This window comes from Lutra lutra, chromosome X (genome assembly GCF_902655055.1).
Source record: "Lutra lutra chromosome X, mLutLut1.2, whole genome shotgun sequence".
Lineage (NCBI taxonomy): Eukaryota > Metazoa > Chordata > Mammalia > Carnivora > Mustelidae > Lutra > Lutra lutra.
The window spans coordinates 31,459,656-31,478,407 of NC_062296.1; the positions used below are offsets into that span (position 1 = coordinate 31,459,656).

At 35.9% G+C, this 18,752-nt stretch overlaps 1 protein-coding gene across 5 annotated transcripts in view; it reads left to right on the plus strand.

The window, feature by feature from the left end:
- Positions 1–18,357, plus strand: part of LRCH2 (leucine rich repeats and calponin homology domain containing 2) — a 106,636-nt gene extending 88,279 nt beyond the window's left edge. For 4 of the 5 annotated variants that reach the window (XM_047716686.1, XM_047716687.1, XM_047716688.1 and 1 more), the window contains one exon: positions 15,405–18,219. In XM_047716686.1, coding sequence (XP_047572642.1) covers positions 15,405–15,524 — 120 coding nt within the window. In that variant the 3' untranslated portion in view covers positions 15,525–18,219. Of the gene's footprint in view, positions 1–15,404; positions 18,220–18,267 lie in introns of those variants that run through there. The other variant, XR_007124863.1, reaches the window with a different exon arrangement.
- Positions 18,358–18,752: the final 395 nt, after the last annotated feature.

Consider the following 18,752-nt stretch of genomic DNA (forward strand, 5'->3'; position numbering starts at 1 on the left):
ATCTGCAGGCAGTGTTAATTGCGTTTTATTTTATTTATTTATTTTTTAATTATAAAAAAGATGTTATTTATTTATTTATTTGAGATACAGCCAGAGAGAGAGCACAAGCAGGGCGGGAGGGCAGAGGGAGAGGAAGAAGCAGATTCTCCACTGAGTAGGGAGCCCAACGTGGGGCTCCATCCCACGACCCCAGGGTCATGACCTGAGCCAACGGGAAGACAACCATCTGAGCCACCTAAGTGCCCTTGTTAACTGCATTTAAACTTTATTTAAGACGTCAAATTGGAAATCTTAGTAACACATGATATCTCATGGGACAGCCTTTGAAATTTGTAGGAATTGGCTTGTGTTTCACACAATAGTTGCAGTATTATAAAATTAACAAAGCGATATTGTAAATGTATAATGAAAATTAATAGTTAAAATATTGCTTTTTTAGAAAACGTTTTAGGCCTAACATCAAGGTGATTGACTGTTGAGAGGACATGGTGTTGTTAACAGATCACAATATAGTTATGTTTTTTCCCCTTTTTTATTTTTAAAAATTTATTCTTATTGAGATATAATTGACATATAATGTTGTATAACTTTATTATACATTGTGTTGGTTTGATACTTTAATCTTGAGTTGTGCTGGGTTAGCTCTTTTTACCTGTGTCATCATAATCTGGTCTACAGATTCCACTTTGACTTCTTTCCTCAAGTGAATAAATATAATTTATTTAGAGAGAAGCAGTTGAATTACAGTGTAATTTGGAAACTACACACTGTTCTCCTCTAATTACATCTCTGTGCGTGACATGATATTTTAATGTATTTTTTTTAAGATTTTATTTAATACTTATTTGAAAGAGCGAGAGCAAGAGAGAGAGTGAGCAGGGGGAGGCGCAGAGGGAGAGGGAGAAGCTGGCTCCCCACTGAGCAGGGAGCCTGATGCATCTTGATCCCAGGATACTGAGATCATGACCTGAGCTGAAGGCAGACGCCCAACCGACTGACACACTCAGGTGCCTCTGACATGATGTTTGAAAATTTTAATTCTTTTTATTGGAATTAAAAAGATTTTTTGAATATTTTATATATTTGTCAGCGAAAGAGAGCACACACACGCAGAGGGAGAAGCAGGCTCCCTTCTGAGCAGGGAGCTGGATGCTGGACTCAATCCCAGGTCTCTGGGATCATAACCTGAGCCGAAGGCAGACGCTTAACCAACTGAACCACCAGGCATCCCTAAAAAATTTAATTCTTAAATATTTTTATGTTAGCTCTTTCTTTTTAGTACTCAATCTCTTATTGAGAAAACAAAAATTAGAAAGGTTTGTTTTCTAGTTGCATTATATTCATTTTTCTGTTTTACCATTTTTTTTAGATAATCTTTTTTTTTTTTTTTGAAGATTTTATTTATTTGACAGAGATCACAAGTAGGCATAGAGGCAGGCTGGGGGTGGGCAGACTCCCCGCTGAGCAGAGATCCCGATGCGGGGCTTGATTCCAGGACCCCGAGATCATGACCCGAGCCAAAAACAGAGACTTAACTCACTGAGCCACCCAGGTGCCCCTCTGTTTTACCATTTTTAAGAGTTTTGGGGGGCATTCTCAATAAACATTCATTGAATGAATGCACATTTTTAAAATGAGGAAACTGAGGCAAGGGAAATTAGGGAACTTGTCCAAGGTCACATCTTTAATAAACAGTGAAGTCAAGCTATGAATCCAGGTGGTCTAACTTCAGAACATATCCTCTAATGTGGATATTCTCTATTTCTGTTCTTTTACATGAAAGAAAAGACATTGCAACTCCAGATACCTTCTTGGTACCATAGGCAAGTGGGATCAGTTAGGGAGATCTTATGAAAACTATTCTACTTAGCATACTCTAATCTCTCTTTAGCTTGTTTTAGGGAAGGGCTAGTGCCCCACTGAGGCTTACCATAAGAGGCAGTATGAAACGACCAGTTATCAACTCCCATTTTCAAAATTCTCCAGCTGCTGGCAGTGGGGGAAGAGTTTAATAGCTTCAGTATGTTTTTCTAACTTAGAAATGGTAATACAGAGTTAGTTGTTTCATTTAGGTTTTTTTCATTTTAAGATTTTTAAATTTTTATTTTTAAAAACTTTTTTGAGGTGTAATTGACATATAGAAAAGGTGTACAATTGTTAAGTTTTGACATGCATACACCGCGAAATCATCACCATTGTCAAGATAATGAACATGCTCATTACTCCTAAAACTTTCCTTATGCCCCTTTGCAATCCTTTTTCCCCAGATAACCACTAATCTGTCTTCTGTTATTATAGTTTAGTTTGCATTTTCTATCTAGAGTTGTATATATGTTGTATATAAATGGAATGATAGAATATGTATGATTGTTTTCTGGCTTTTCTTCAGTCAGTATAACTGTTTTTAAGACTCATCAATGTTGTTGCATGTATAAATGAGTCATTCCTTTTTATTGCTGAGCAGTATTTCATTGTATGAATATACGACAACTTGTTGATCCATTGACCTGTTGATAGCCATTTGAATTGTTTCCAGTTTTAGGGGACCACTTAGACAAATAAGATAGCAATGAACATTTATATACAACTCTTCAGATATATACAACTTTTCAGATATATACATTCTTTTTTTTTTTTTTTCTTAAGATTTTATTTATTTGACAGAGATCACAAGTAGGCAGAGAGGCAAGCAGACAGAGAGGGGAAAACAGGCTCCCTGCTGAGCAAAGAGCCCTATGTGGGACTTGATCCCAGGACTCTGAGACACCATGACCTGAGCCGAAGGCAGAGGCTTAACCCACTGAGCCACCCAGGCGCCCCCAGATATATGCATTCTTTAATTTGGAGTAGATATCCAGGAGTGGAAAGACGGGAATGGATAGTAGGCATGTACTTAACATTATAAGAAAGTACAAAACTGTTTCCCAAAGTGGTTCTACCATTTTATATTCCTGTCACCATTGTATGAGTTCTAGTTCCTCTACATTTTCAACCAGTATTTAATATAGTCAGTGTTGTTGTTTTCTTTTTTAATTTTTGCTGTTCTAATAGGTATGTACTGGTTTGTCAGTGTGGTTTTAATTTGCATTTTCTTGAAGACTAATGATGTTGATCATCTTTTCAAGAGCTTATTTACCATTTGTATGACTTCTTTTATGACGTGTTCTAATCTTTTGTCTGTTTTTTAATTGGGTTGTTTTCTTCTCATTGAGTTTGAGATTTCTCTACAAAGAAGGGACAAAGTCCTTTATCAGATGCATGAATTACAAATATTGTAGCATTAGTCTTTGGCTTGTCTTTTCATTCTCATTATAATATCTTTCTTTTTTAAAAAGATTTTATTTATTTATTTGATAGATAGAGATACAGCAAGAGTAGGAACACGAGCAGGGGGAGTGGGAGAGGAAAAGCAGGCTTCCCGCCAAGCAGGGAGCCCGATGTGGGGCTCAATCCCAGGACCCTGGGATCACAACCTGAGCCAAAGGCAGAGGCTTAATGACTGAGCCACCCAGGCGCCCCTATAATATCTTTCAAACAGTAGAAGTTATATATTTTTTGAAGTAAAATATCATTTTTTAAAATTCTGCTTTTTGTTTCAAACCAAAAAAATCCTTGTATAACTCAGGGTCACAAAAATTTTCTCCTATGTTTATTTCTAGAAGTTTTATAATCTTTTTTTTAAAGATTTATTTATTTATTTGATAGAGAGAGTGAGAGAGAGCATGAAGGGGAGGGAGAGCAAGAAGTAGACTGCCTGCAAGTAGGGATCCTAATGTGGGGCTCGAGCCCTGACCAAGACATCATGACCTGAGCTGAAGGCAGATGCTTAACTGACTGATCCACCCAGTCGCCTCTAGAAGTTTTATAATCTTAAGTTTTATATTTAGGTCTATGATCAAATTTTAGTTGTGTTTGTGTGATATGGATAGTAATCCTCTTTTTTTACACCTGAGGTTGGGCACACACTTGATTTTTTTTTTAACATTAATATAATTAACATACTGTAAAATTCACTGATTTAAAGTATATAGTTCAGTGGTTTGTAGTATAGTCACAGAGTTGGGCAAGAGTCACAACAATCTAAGTTTAGAATATTCTTTTTCTTCCAAGTTTTAATTTAAATTCCAATCAGTTAACATACAGTGTAATATTAGTTTCAGGTGTAGTATTTAGTGACTCATCACTTACATATAATACCCAGTGCTTATCACATGTGCCCTCCTTAATACCAGTCCCCCTGTCCACCTCCTCTCCAGCAGCCCTTAGTGTGTTCTTTATAGTTAAGAGTCAGTTTTATGTTTTCCCCTCTCTTTTTCCCCTTTGTTCATCTGTTATGTGTCTTAAATTCCATATATGAGTGAAATCATATGGTATTTGTCTTTCTATGACTGACTTATTTTGTTTACTATGATACTCACTAGATCCATCTATGTCCTTGCAAATGGCAAGATTTCATTCTTTTTTATGATTAATATTCCATCGTGTATACCACTTTTTTATCCATTCATCACTGGGTGGATATTCAGACTCTACCAATAATTTGGCTATTGTTGATAATTCTGTTATAAATATCAGGGTGCATGTATCCCTTCAAATCAGTATTTTTGTATCCTTTGGGTAAATATCTAGTAGTGCAGTTGGAGGATTGTAAGATAGTACTATTTTTAACTTTTTATTTATTTTTTAAATTTTATTTTATTTTTTCAGTGTTCCAAGATTCATTGTTTATGCACCACAACCAAGATTCATTGTTTATGCACCATGTAGCTCCATGCAATCTATGCTCTCCTTAATACCCACCACCAAGCTCACCCATACCTCTACCCCCCCACTTCCAAAACCCTCAATTTGTTTCTCAGAGTCCATAGTCTCTCATGCTTCATCTCCCCCTCTAATTCTCCCTCTTCATTTTCCCCTTCCTTCTCCTAATGTCTTTCATGTTATTCCTTATGCCCCACAAGTAAGTGAAACCATATGGTAATTGACTTTCTCTGCTTGACTTATTTCACTCAGCATAATCTCCTCCAGTCCCATCCATGATGACACAAAAGTTGGGTATTCATTATTTCTGATGGAGGCATAATATGCACCATATCTTCTTTATCCATTCATCTTTTGAAGGGCATCTTGGCTCTTTCCACAGTTTGGTGATTGTGGCCATTGCTGCTCTAAACACTGGGGTACAGATGGCCCTTCTTTTCACTATATCTGTATCTTTGGGGTAAATACCATAGTGCAAGTGCAGGGTCATAGGGTAGCTCTATTTTTAATTTTTTTAAGGAATCTCCACACTGTTTTCCAAAATGGCTGCACCAACTTTTATTCCCACCAACAGTGTAAGAGGGTTCCCCTTTCTCCACATCCTCTCCAACACTTGTTGTTTACTGTCTTGTTGATTTTGGCCATTCTGACCGGTGTAAGGTGGTATCTCAATGTGGTTTTGATTTGAATCTCCCTGATGGCTAATGATGATGAACATTTTTCATGTGTCTGTTAGCCATTTGTGTGTCTTCTTTGGAGAAGTGTCTGTTCATGTCTTCTGCCCATTTTTGTCGTGATTATCTTTTTTTTTAAATTAATTTTATTTTTTTTAAACATATATTTTTATCCCCAGGGGTACAGGTCTGCGAATCGCCAGGTTTACACATTTCACAGCACTCACCATAGCACATACCCTCCCCAGTGTCCATAACCCCACCCCCCCTCCCAACCCCCCTCCTCCCATCAACCCTCAGTTTGTTTTGTGAGATTAAGAGTCACTTATGGTTTGTCTCCCTCCCAATCCCATCTTGTTTCATTTACTCTTCTCCTACCCCCTTAAACCGCCATGTTGCATCTCCTCTCCCTCATATCAGGGAGATCATATGATAGTTGTCTTTCTCCGATTGACTTATTTCACTAAGCATGATACCCTCTAGTTCTATCCACGTCGTCGCAAATGGCAAGATTTCATTTCTTTTGATGGCTGCATAGTATTCCATTGTGTATATATACCACATCTTCTTTATCCATTATCTGTTGATGGACATCTAGGTTCTTTCCATAGTTTGGCTATTGTAGACATTGCTGCTATAAACGTTAGGGTGCACCTGCCCCTTTGGATCACTACGTTTGTATCTTTGGGGTAAATACCCAGCAGTGCAATTGCTGGGTCATAGGGTAGTTCTATTTTCAACATTTTGAGGAACCTCCCTGCTGTTTTCCAGAGTGGTTGCACCAGCTTGCATTCCCACCAACAGTGTAGGAGGGTTCCCCTTTCTCCACATCCTCACCAGCATCTGTCATTTCCTGACTTGTTAATTTTAGCCATTCTGACTGGTGTGAGGTGATATCTCATGGTGGTTTTGATTTGTATTTCCCTGATGCTGAGTGATATGGAGCACTTTTTCATGTGTCTGTTGGCCACCTGCATGTCTTCTTTGCAGAAATGTCTGTTCATGTCCTCTGCCCATTTCTTGATTGGATTATTTGTTCTTTGGGTGTTGAGTTTGCTAAGCTCTTTATAGATTTTGGACACTAGCCCTTTATCTGATATGTCATTTGCAAATATCTTCTCCCATTCTGTCAGTTGTCTTTTGGTTTTGTTCACTGTTTCCTTTGCTGTGCAAAAGCTTTTGATCTTGATAAAAATCCCAAAAGTTCATTTTTGCCCTTGCTTCCCTTGCCTTTGGCGATGTTCCTAGGAAGATGTTGCTGCGGCTGAGGTCGAAGAGGTTGCTGCCTGTGTTCTCCTCAAGGATTTTGATGGATTCCTTTCTCACATTGAGGTCCTTCATCCATTTTGAGTCTATTTTCGTGTGTGGTGTAAGGAAATGATCCAATTTCATGTTTCTGCATGTGGCTGTCCAATTTTCCCAACGCCATTTATTGAAGAGGCTGTCTTTTTTCCATTGGACATTCTTTCATGTTTTGTCGTAGATTAGTTGACCATAGAGTTGAGGATCTATTTCTGGGCTCTCTATTCTGTTCCACTGATCTATGTGTCTGTTTTTGTGCCAGTACCATACTGTTTTGATGATGACAGCTTTGTAATAGAGCTTGAAGTCCGGGATTGTGATGCCACCAACTTTGGCTTTCCTTTTTTTTTTTTTTTTTTAAGATTTTATTTATTTATTTGACAGACAGAGATCACAGGTAGGCAGAGAGGCAGCCAGAGAGAGAGGAGGGGAAACAGGCTCCCTGCTGAGCAGAGAGCCCGATGTGGGGCTCGATCCCAGGACGCTGGGATCATGACCTGAGCCGAAGGCAGAGGCTTTAACCCACGGAGCCACCCAGGCACCCTGAACTTTGGCTTTCTTTTTTTTTTTTTTTTAATTTCTTTTTTTTATTTTTTTTTTTTTAAGATTTTTTATTTATTTATTTGACAGAGAGAAATCACAAGTAGGCAGAGAGGCAGGCAGAGAGAGAGGAGGAAGCAGGCTCCCTGCTGAGCAGAAAGCCCGACGTGGGGCTCCAACCCAGGACCTGGGATCATGACCTGAGCCGAAGGCAGCGGCTTAACCCACTGAGCCACCCAGGCGCCCCCTTTTTTTTTTTTTTTTTTAAGATGAACTTTGGCTTTCTTTTTCAATATTCCTTTGGCTATTCGCGGTCTTTTCTGGTTCCATATAAATTTTAGGATTATTTGTTCCATTTCTTTGAAAAAAATGGATGGTACTTTGATAGGGATTCCATGAAATGTGTAGATTGCTTTAGGTAGCATAGACATTTTCACAATATTTATTCTTACAATCCAGGAGCATGGAACATTTTTCCATTTCTTTGTGTCTTCCTCAATTTCTTTCATGAGTACTTTATAGTTTTCTGGGTATAGATTCTTAGCCTCTTTGGTTAGGTTTATTCCTAGGTATCTTATAGTTTTGGGTGCAATTGTAAATGGGATTGACTCCTTCATTTCTCTTTCTACTGTCTTGTTGGTGTAGAGAAATGCACCTGATTTCTGTGCATTGATTTTATATCCTGACACTTTACTGAATTCCTGTACAAGTTCAAGCAGTTTTGGAGTGGAGTCTTTTGGGTTTTCCACATATAGTATCATATCATCTGCGAAGAGTGATAGTTTGACTTCTTCTTTGCCGATATGGATGCCTTTAATTTCCTTTTGTTGTCTGATTGCTGAGGCTAGGACTTCTAGTACTATGTTGAATAGCAGTGGTGATAACGGACATCCCTGCTGTGTTCCTGACCTTAGCGGAAAAGCTTTCAGTTTTTCTCCATTGAGAGTGATATTTGCGGTGGGTTTTTCATAGATGGCTTTGATAATATTGAGGTATGTGCCGTCTATCCCTACACTTTGAAGAGTTTTGATCAGGAAGGGATGCTGTACTTTGTCAAATGCTTTTTCAGCATCTATTGAGAATATCATATGGTTCTTGTTCTTTCTTGTATTAATGTGTTGTATCACATTGATTGATTTGCGGATGTTGAACCAACCTTGCAGCCCTGGAATAAATCCCACTTGGTCGTGGTGAATAATCCTTTTAGTGTACTGTTGAATCCTATTGGCTCGTATTTTGGCGAGAATTTTTGCATCTGTGTTCATCAAGGATATTGGTCTGTAGTTCTCTTTTTTGATGGGATCCTTGTCTGGTTTTGGGATCAAGGTGATGCTGGCCTCATAAAATGAGTTTGGAAGTTTTCCTTCCATTTCTATTTTTTGGAACAGTTTCAGGAGAACAGGAATTAGTTCTTCTTTAAATGTTTGGTAGAATTCCCCCGGGAAGCCGTCTGGCCCTGGGCTTTTGTTTGTTTGGAGATTTTTGATGACTCTTTCAATCTCCTTACTGGTTATAGGTCTGTTCAGGCTTTCTATTTCTTCCTGGTTCAGTTGTGGTAGTTTATATGTCTCTAGGAATGCATCCATTTCTTCCAGATTGTCAAATTTGTTGGCGTAGAGTTGCTCATAGTATGTTCTTATAATTGTCTGTATTTCTTTGGTGTTCGTTGTGATCTCTCCTCTTTCATTCATGATTTTGTTTATTTGGGTCCTTTCTCTTTTCTTTTTGATCAGTCTGGCCAGGGGTTTATCAATCTTATTAATTCTTTCAGAGAACCAGCTCCTAGTTTCGTTGATTTGTTCCATTGTTTTTTTGGTTTCTATTTCATTGATTTCTGCTCTGATCTTTATGATTTCTCTTCTCCTGCTGGGTTTAGGGTTTCTTTGTTGTTCTTTCTCCAGCTCCTTTAGGTGTAGGGTTAGGTTGTGTACCTGAGACCTTTCTTGTTTCTTGAGAAAGGCTTGTACCGCTATATATTTTCCTCTCAGGACTGCCTTTGTTGTGTCCCACAGATTTTGAACCGTTGTGTTTTCATTATCATTTGTTTCCATGAATTTTTAAAATTCTTCTTTAATTTCCTGGTTGACCCATTCATTCTTTAGAAGGATGCTGTTTAGTCTCCATGTATTTGGGTTCTTTCCAAATTTCCTCTTGTGATTGAGTTCTAGCTTCAGAGGATTGTGGTCTGAAAATATGCAGGGAATGATCCCAATCTTTGATACCAGTTGAGACCTGATTTAGGACCCAGGATGTGATCTATTCTGGAGAATGTTCCATGTGCACTAGAGAAGAATGTGTATTCTATTGCTTTGGGATGAAATGTTCTGAAAATATCTGTGCTGTCCATCTGGTCCAGTGTGTCATTTAAGGCCTTTATTTCCTTGTTGATCTTTTGCTTGGATGATCTGTCCATTTCAGTGAGGGGAGTGTTAAAGTCCCCTACTATTACTGTATTATTGTTGATGTGTTTCTTTGATTTTGTTATTAATTGGTTTATATAGTTGGCTGCTCCCATGTTAGGGGCATAGATATTTAAAATTGTTAGATCTTCTTGTTGGACAGATCCTTTGAGTATGATATAGTGTCCTTCCTCGTCTCTTATTATAGTCTTTGGCTTAAAATCTAATTGATCTGATATAAGGATTGCCACTTCTGCTTTCTTCTGATATCCATTAGCATGGTAAATTGTTTTCCACCCCCTCACTTTAAATCTGGAGGTGTCTTCCGGTCTAAAATCAGTTTCTTGTAGGCAACATATTGATGGGTTTTGTTTTTTTATCCATTCTGATACTCTGTGTCTTTTGATTGGGGCATTTAGCCCATTAACATTCAGGGTAACTATTGAGAGAGATGAATTTACTGCCATTGTATTGCCTTTAAGGTGACTGTTACTGTATATTGTCTCTGTTCCTTTCTGATCTACTACTTTTAGGGTCTCTCTTTGCTTAGAGGACCCCTTTCAATATTTCTTGTAGAGCTGGTTTGGTGTTTGCAAATTCTTTCAGTTTTTGTTTGTCTTGGAAGCTTTTAATCTCTCCTTCTATTTTCAATGATAGCCTAGCTGGATATAGTATTCTTGGCTGCATGTTTTTCTCGTTTAGTGCTCTCAATATATCATGCCAGCTCGTTCTGGCCTGCCAGGTCTCTGTGGATAAGTCTGCTGCCAATCTAATATTTTTACCATTGTATGTTACAGACTTATTTTCGCGGGCTGCTTCCAGGATTTTCTCTTTGTCACTAAGACTTGTAAATTTTACTATTAGGTGACTGGGTGTGGATCTATTCTTACTGATTTTGAGGGGGGGGTTCTCTGAACCTCCTGGTGATTATCTGTTTTTTGAGTGTTGAGTTTGAGGAGTTTTTTATAGATCTTGGATATCAACCCTATGTTTGTAGCATCCTTTCCGAATATCTTCTCTCATTACGTGCATTGCCTCTTTGTTTTGTTGACTTTCCTTTACTGTGCAGAAGCTTTTTATCTTGATGAAAAGATAACTTTTTGAGTTATGTCCATACTCTTTTCCAGAATGGCTGCACCAGTTTGCATTCCCAGCAACAGTATAAGAGGGTTCCCCTTTCTTTACATTCTCTCCAACATCTGTTGTATCCTGTATTGTTAATTTTAACTATTCTGACAGGTGTGAAGTCCTATCTCATTGTGGTTTTAATTTGCATTTTCTTAATGATATGTGATTTTGAGCATCTTTTCATGTGTTTGTTAGCCATCTATCTTGATATCTTTGGAGAAATGTCTACTCATGTCTTCTGCCCATTTTTTAACTGAATTACATTTTTGGGGGGTAAGTTTTGTAAGATCTTTATAAATTTTGGATATCAGCCTTTTATCAGATATGTCGCCTGAAAATATCTTCTCCCATTTTGAAGGCTGCCTTTTGCTTTTGTTGTTTGTTTCCTTCACTCTTCAGAAGCTTTTTATCTTGATAAAGTCCCAATAGTTTATTTTTTCCTTTTGTTTCCCTTGCCTCAGAACACGTATATGGTAGGAATTTGCTACAGCCATTGTGAAAGAGGTTATTGACCGTGTTCTCTAGGGTTTTGATTGGTTCCTATCTCACATTTAGTTCTTTTTTTTTTTTTTAAGATTTTATTTATTTGACAGACAGAGATCACAAGTAGGCAGAGAGGAAGGCAGAGACAGAGGAGGAAGCAGGCTCCCCGCTGAGCAGAGAGCCCGATGCGGGACTCGATCCCAGGACACTGGGATCATGACCTGAGCTGAAGGCAGAGGCTTTAACCCGCTGAGCCACCCAGGCGCCCCATCACATTTAGTTCTTTATTACATTTTGAATTTCTTTTTTCTGTTTGGGGTAAGAAAGTAGTCCTGTTTCATTCCTTTGCATGTTGCAGTCCAGTTTTCATAACACCATTTACTGAAGAGACTGTCTTTTTTCCGTTGGATATTCTTTCCTGCTTTTTTGAAGATTAGTTGACCATATAATTATAGGTCCTTTTCTGGGTTTTTTATTCTGTTCCATTGATCTATGTTTCTGTTTTTGAGTGAGTATCATATTGTTTTGTTCACTACAGGTTTGTAATATAACTTTAAGTCTGGAATGGTGATGCCTCCAGCTTTGCTTTTCTTTTTCAGGATTGCTTTGGTTATTTGGGGTCTTTTCTGCTTCCATACAAATGTTAGGATTGTTTATTCTAGCTCTGAAAAATACTGGTGGTATTTTGATAGGGATTGCATTCAAGATGTAGATCGTTTTGGATGGTATGGACATTTTAACAGTATTCATTCTTCTAGTCCATGAGCATGGACTGCTTTTCCATTTCTTGTGTCATATTCAAGTTCTTTCATCAGTGTTTTATAGTTTACTTTGTCACATATTTTTTCTATACCTATTGACAGGATCATACAGTTCTTATCCTTCCTTTTATGAATGTGGTATATCATGTTGATTAATTTGCTAATATTGAACCACTCTTGCAACCCAAGGATAAATCCCATTTGATCCTGGTGAATGATTCTTTTAATGTACTGTTGGATTGATTTGCTACTATTTTATTGATAATTTTTCATCAGGAATATTGGCTTGTAGTTCTCATTTTATGTGAGTCTCAGTCTGGTTTTAGAATCAAGGTAATGTGGGTTTGTAGAATGATTTTGAAAGTTTTTTTTTTTAAACTTTTTTGAAAGTTTTGAAAGAATAGGTATTAAGTCTTTAAATGTTTGTTAGAATTCTCCTGTGAGGTCAACTGGCCCAGGACTTTTATTTGTTGGGAGATTTTTGGTAACTGATTCAGTTTCTTTGGTGGGTAGTGGTTTGTTCAAGTGTTATAATTTTTCCTGTTTCAGTTTTGGTAGGTTTTGATATATTTGGTAGGTTTTGATATATTTCTAGGAATTTATCCATTTATTCCAGATTGCCCATTTTTTTGAATATTATTTTTATAATATTCTTTTATAATTATTTGTATTTCTGTTGTTTTGGTTGTAATTTCTTCTCTTTCTGATTTTATTTGTGTCTTTTCTCATATTTTTTTTTTTTAAGATTTTATTTGTCAGAGAGAGAGAACAAGCAGAGGGAGTGGCAGGCAGAGGGAGAAGCAGACTCCCACTGAGTAGGGAGTCCAATGTAGGGCTCCATCCTAGGACCCTAGGATCATGACCTGAGCTGAAGGCAGACACTTAAACCCACTCAGCCACCCAGGTGTCCTGATGTCAATCTTTTTATACTTGTTCAGGCCTGATTTGTTACCTAGTATATGATCTATTCTGGAGAATGTCCAGTGTGCACTTGAAAAGGATGTGTATTCTGCTGCTTTAGGATGAAATGTTCTGGATAAGTCCATCTGTTCCAGTGGGTCATTCAAAGGCATTTTCCCTTGTTGAGTTTCTGTTTAGATGATGTGTCTATTGCTGTATGTGGGGTGTTAAAGTTCCCTACTATTATTGTATTATTACCAATGAATTCCTCTATGTCTGTTATTGTTTTGTTTTGCCCCCAAGGTGGGGGCATAAATATTTATAATTGTTAGATCTTGTTTGATCGACCCCTTTATTATGATATAGTGCCCTTCTTCATCTCATGTTACAGTCTTTGGTTAAAAATCTAGTTTTTCTGATATAAGTATTGCTACTCCTGTTTTCTTTTTGCATCCATTAGCTTGGCCAGTGTGTCTCCATCCTCTCAATTTCAATCTGTAGGTGTCTTTAGTTTTAAAATGAGTCTCCTTTAGGCAGCATATAAGTGGGTGTTGTCTTTTATCCATTATGACACCCTCTGTCTTTTGATTGGAGCTTTTAGTCCATTTACATTCACAGTAATTATTGATAGATATGAATTTAGTGCCATTTTATTACTTGTTTTGTCATTGTTTCTGGAGATTTTCTCTGTTCCTTTCTTGTCTTTGTTGCATTTTGTCTTTCTTTCCTAATCAGAGAGCCCCTTTTAATATTTCTTGAAGGGCTGATTTAGTGGTCACCTACTCCTGGTTTTTGTTTTTCTAGGAAACTCTATCTCTCCTTCAATTTTGATTGATATCCTTGCTGGATAGAGTATTCTTTGCTGCAGATTTTTCCCATTCAACAATTTGAATATATCACGCCACTTTCTTCTGGCCTGCCAAGTTTCTGTGGAAAGATTTTCTGCTAATTTTGCCTTCCCTTATAAGTTAGGGACTCCATTTTTATTGCTGATTTTAGGATTTTTCTTTATCTTTATATTTCACAAATTTAACTATGATTTGGCTTGGTGTTGGCTTGCTTTCATTGATTTTGTTAAAGGATTTTATTTATTTATCCTCCTGAGGGGTAGGTAGAAGGAGCAGAATAGAACCTCCAGCACACTCCGCATTGAGTAAGGAGCCCAACGGGGGCTCATTCTCATGACACTGAGATCATGATCTGAGCTGAAATCAAGAGTTGGATGCTTGAGCTACCCAGACTTTTAGAAATAGAACAATGGGATATCATCTCACATCTGTTAAAATGACTGTCAAAAAGACAAAATGTTGGTGAGGATGTGGAGAAAAGAGAACACTAATATCCTGTTGGTGGGAATGTAAATTGGTATAGTCACTATGGAAAACCCTATGCAGGTTCCTCAAAAAAATAAAAATAGAAATACCATAAGATCCAGCAATTCTACTTCTGAAAGTTTATCCAAAGAAAACAAAAATACCAATTCAAAGAAATATATACACCCCGGCGATCATTGTGGTGTTATTTACAATAGCCAGGATATTGAAGCAACCCAGGTGTCCATCAACTGATTAATGGATACAGATGTGATACACACACACACTGGAATATTACTCAGCCATAAAAAGAATGAAGTCTTGCCATTTGTGACATGGTTGGACCTTGAGGAAACTATGATAAGCAAATTATGTCAGACAGAGAAAAACAAATCCTGTATGTTTTCACTTATATGTGGAGTCTAAAAAAAACAAATAAAAAACCAAAATGTGGGGTGCCTGGGTGGCTCAGTGGGTTAAAGCCTCTGCCTTCAGCTCAGGTCGTGATCCCAGGGTCCTGGGATCGAGCCCCGCATCGGGCTCTCCACTCAGCAAGGAGCCTGCTTCTCCCTCTCCCTCTGCCTGCCTCTCTGTCTACTTGTGATCTGTTCGTCAAATAAATAAATACAATCTTTAAAAAAAAAAAAAAACACCAAAATGTACATTATACATACAGAGAATAGAATGGTGTTTGCTAGAGGAGAGTAAGTGAAATTAGGTGATGGAGGCTCAAGAGGTACAAACTTTCAGTCATAAAATAAATAAGTCATGGGAGTAATGTACCACATAGTGACGATAGTCAGTGATATTGTAGAATAAGCTTTGAGTTGCCAAGAGAGTAAATCCTAAAAGTTAACTTTGTATGGTAATGGATGGTACTAGACTTATTGTGATGATCATTTTGCATTATACCATATACATATTTCAAATCATTCTGTTTTATGCCTGAAACCAATATAATGTTATATGTGAATTATACCTCAATAAGACAATTTTAAAAATTAGAATTTAATTTAATTAGAATGGTGTACTTTTTACTTGATGTTTTACAGGAAACGTTTTAAAAATCTATTTCTGATTTGTTTAGGCTTTACTGCACTATTGAAAAACAAATGTTCTGATGTCATTTATTTTGTTTTTCAGGAAAGACTCTGTTTGCCTCATCACATTTTGGAAGAGAGAGGTCTTGTGAAAGTCGGTGTCACAGTTCAGGCTCTTCTTGAATTACCTACAACCAAGGCATCTCAGCTTTCTACAGCTTGATGTAACATTTCAAAATCATAAGTGTATAGTTGCATTTATTTGAAGTGATTTCCAATATCTCAAATTCATGATAAGAATCTCTAATCAAAAATAATTTAATTAGGTCAAGCCTTAGGTTTAAAAAAATCATGTTAAAACATAAAAATTAAATTTGAATTGCCCGAACTTCTTTTGGGGGAGACAGGATTAACTTAATATGAGTTTTTGATAAATTCAAATTCTCTTTTTACTAAGTCAGTTGATAACCTTGATTATTTTTCAAAAACCAGATTGATACTAAATTTAAAATGTGGTTTCAATTTAATAATCATTTAGGTTTAATTTTTTATATCATAGCATACTAGTAAACACCTGGATGAGGTAATCATTTTTTTACCGATTTAAAACTGTTCTATATTTGAGTTATTTAATACACTTCTAATTCTAGTTTATACACAGTTTCTTCAATCTTTGGTCTTAGTTTTCTAGAAAAAAGTGAGTAGAAAATGCAGAACTCTGGCTTTATATTAAATTCTTTTAGTATTATAGGTTGGTGCCAAAATATTTTCAGTTGTACTGTAGATTGTTTACATGTGAAGTGCCTGTGTAATTGATGACTCTTATATAGTCTTAAGCATTTTTGCAATTTCTTTTTATGTATTAATGGAATCAATGGAACTTTAAAATATTTTAGTAGATTTTGTAAGGTCAGTAATATGTGAGGATTTAAATGTGCCTCACATTGTGACATTTGTGGTTTTTTATTTAGTCCATTGCAGTTTTCCTTAAATTGGTTATGTCATGTTGTCAAAAAAAAACACAAAAAAACAAAAAAACAAACCAATGTTAATATGCTTAATTTATGCTATTTAATTTTGCAAAACTTAATCATCTTTTAAAATGTATTATTTGAAGAGTATTTTATTTCTGTATTGAAAATGTTACACAAAGCAGTAAGGTTTTTGAGAAGTAGCAAAGTACTAATTATCAAGGACATTTTGATAAAACTGCCAAAGTTTGGGTTTATGTCCTGACTTTCAGTAACATTATGTGAGTATGCTGCCATTAATTTTATTCAGATTCAGAGAGCAGCAATTGAAGAATAGGTTTTTGTTTAAAATCTGGCCCTCTGTGGATCCTGTAAATCTTATGACCCTCAATTAATGAGATGTTGAGTTAAACACAGAACAGTCTATAAATATTTTCATAAGTATACTATGTTCCAAAGTCCTTGTTTAATTTGGAGATGGATGCATTTATGTTGGTAGTAGTGCAAGAATTTTTCAAAAACATTACTGTAATGAATAACTCAGTTTGCTATAGAAGAACCTTAGTATAATTACTTTTGTAGTAGCCAAGCAAGTACCATATCTTAAATATGTGATTATTTGCACTTGTTACCTCTTAATATGGATGCAACTTATTAAAAGTGTTGGCTTGGGTATTTCAAAGGGCATATATAAAAGTTAAAAACTAGTGTGCCAAATGGTATAGTAAGGGTTGGTTTAGGAACAACTCAACTTTTTTAGATCAGTTGGCATGAAGCCATATAATTAAATTTTGGCATTAGAATATGGATGTGTTCTTTACATTCCCAAGTGTGAAATTGGAGCTTTTAAAGAATTAAAGCTTCTTGTGACTATAAGGTTTAAAAATTAAATTATTAGTAATTTATTACTTTAAATATTTGAGCTAATTAGTTACTATTTTTCAGTTGGATCTTTAAAAAAAAAAAAAACTTCATTGGCATAATCAATCTCCCTAGTGAAAACTTGGGTAATAAAGGTAAGAAATGGCAAATAAATATCTTAAGTTGTTAGTTTTTGTTGTAGAAATTTGACAATTTTACAAATAAAGTGACCGGTAAAAGCTACAGCAATCATCCATATGCCTTTCTTAGTTATCATGTTGTAGAAGTCTTCTTATTAATCAACCTGGAAGTTATTTTACAGTTATTTTCCTGTTTCATATCATTGAAATATTAGTGAAATTATAGGCCACTTCCTTATTGCATTTCATTTACTTGTCAGTTATTACCTTAAAGGGAAAATACACCAGAACCATACTGTAGCATTCTTTACTGCAAAGCAAAATTCCATTTAAGATGGGTCCATCTGAGGTCTATATCATGTTAGTTTATTTACTGTAGTGCCAGAAGGCAACACCGCCTCTAAGTCAGTTTCTCAGCATAGTCCCCAAGAAAACATTTTACCAAGGCTCTAATGTATTTCTTTTATTAGTTTTTAAATAAGTGTAAATTTTATTCTAGATGCTCCTTATGGTTCTTTTATATTTACTTCATCGATTATTGAGTTAAGATTGATTATAATTATTTGAATTGGATTTGTGATTTGAAGAGGGTTAAATAATCAAACTGAAATATTTTATTGGGCCCTAAAAAATGTAGTAGATAGCTACATCTGCTAAATTTTATTACTATATGGCACAAGAAAGAAGTGATGTTGGATAAATGTTAGAATTGAAATAAGAAGTAAAAATGCATTACCATTTGTTTAATAATGATCTCTACAGAATGCTAGTTTATTGACTTTTCTAAGTGAATTTTTTGAAGAATTCAGAAATCTTTGTATTGGTCACAGATCTATCATAATTGATTTTCTGATGCATTTAAAAATAAATGGAACACTAAATGTATATTACCGATGCAAACTGTGGATAAAGTCGAATGAAAAAATTAAAGTCTGAGATTTCTTTTCTCCCTCTCTGTTTCTTCTCTCAACATCATAGCATCCATCTTTTCTAGGTATTTGGTAGCTTGTGTCTATATTCTCTACTACGGAAAAATAGACCTCAAGAGGATATTCCACGTAAGTTGTTTAAGAGTCCAGATTCTCTTTACATCATGTTATTTTCAGTAGATAAAGTTTTCTTTAAAACACAATAATTTCCTAAGATATCTTCACAAAATAAATCACATCTTCATAAGTTAAACTCTTTATATTATGTGTCAGATAAACCTTTACATAAAATAAAAGATAGGATAGGTCAAATCGTGATTATTTGTATTCTGTAATACAAATTAGTGTGAGGCATATGATTGAATTACTCTTAAGAAATTTGATTAAAAAATAATCTTTCATTTTCAAGTAATCCTAGTTGTTAAAAATTCCACGTATTTTATTAAAGTGACTATCATTATCATAATTGTTACTCATCCTAAAAGTGGAAAGTTTTCAGGTAAATAACATTAAAGATTATATTGCCCCCTGTTTTATAGTTACTCGCCCT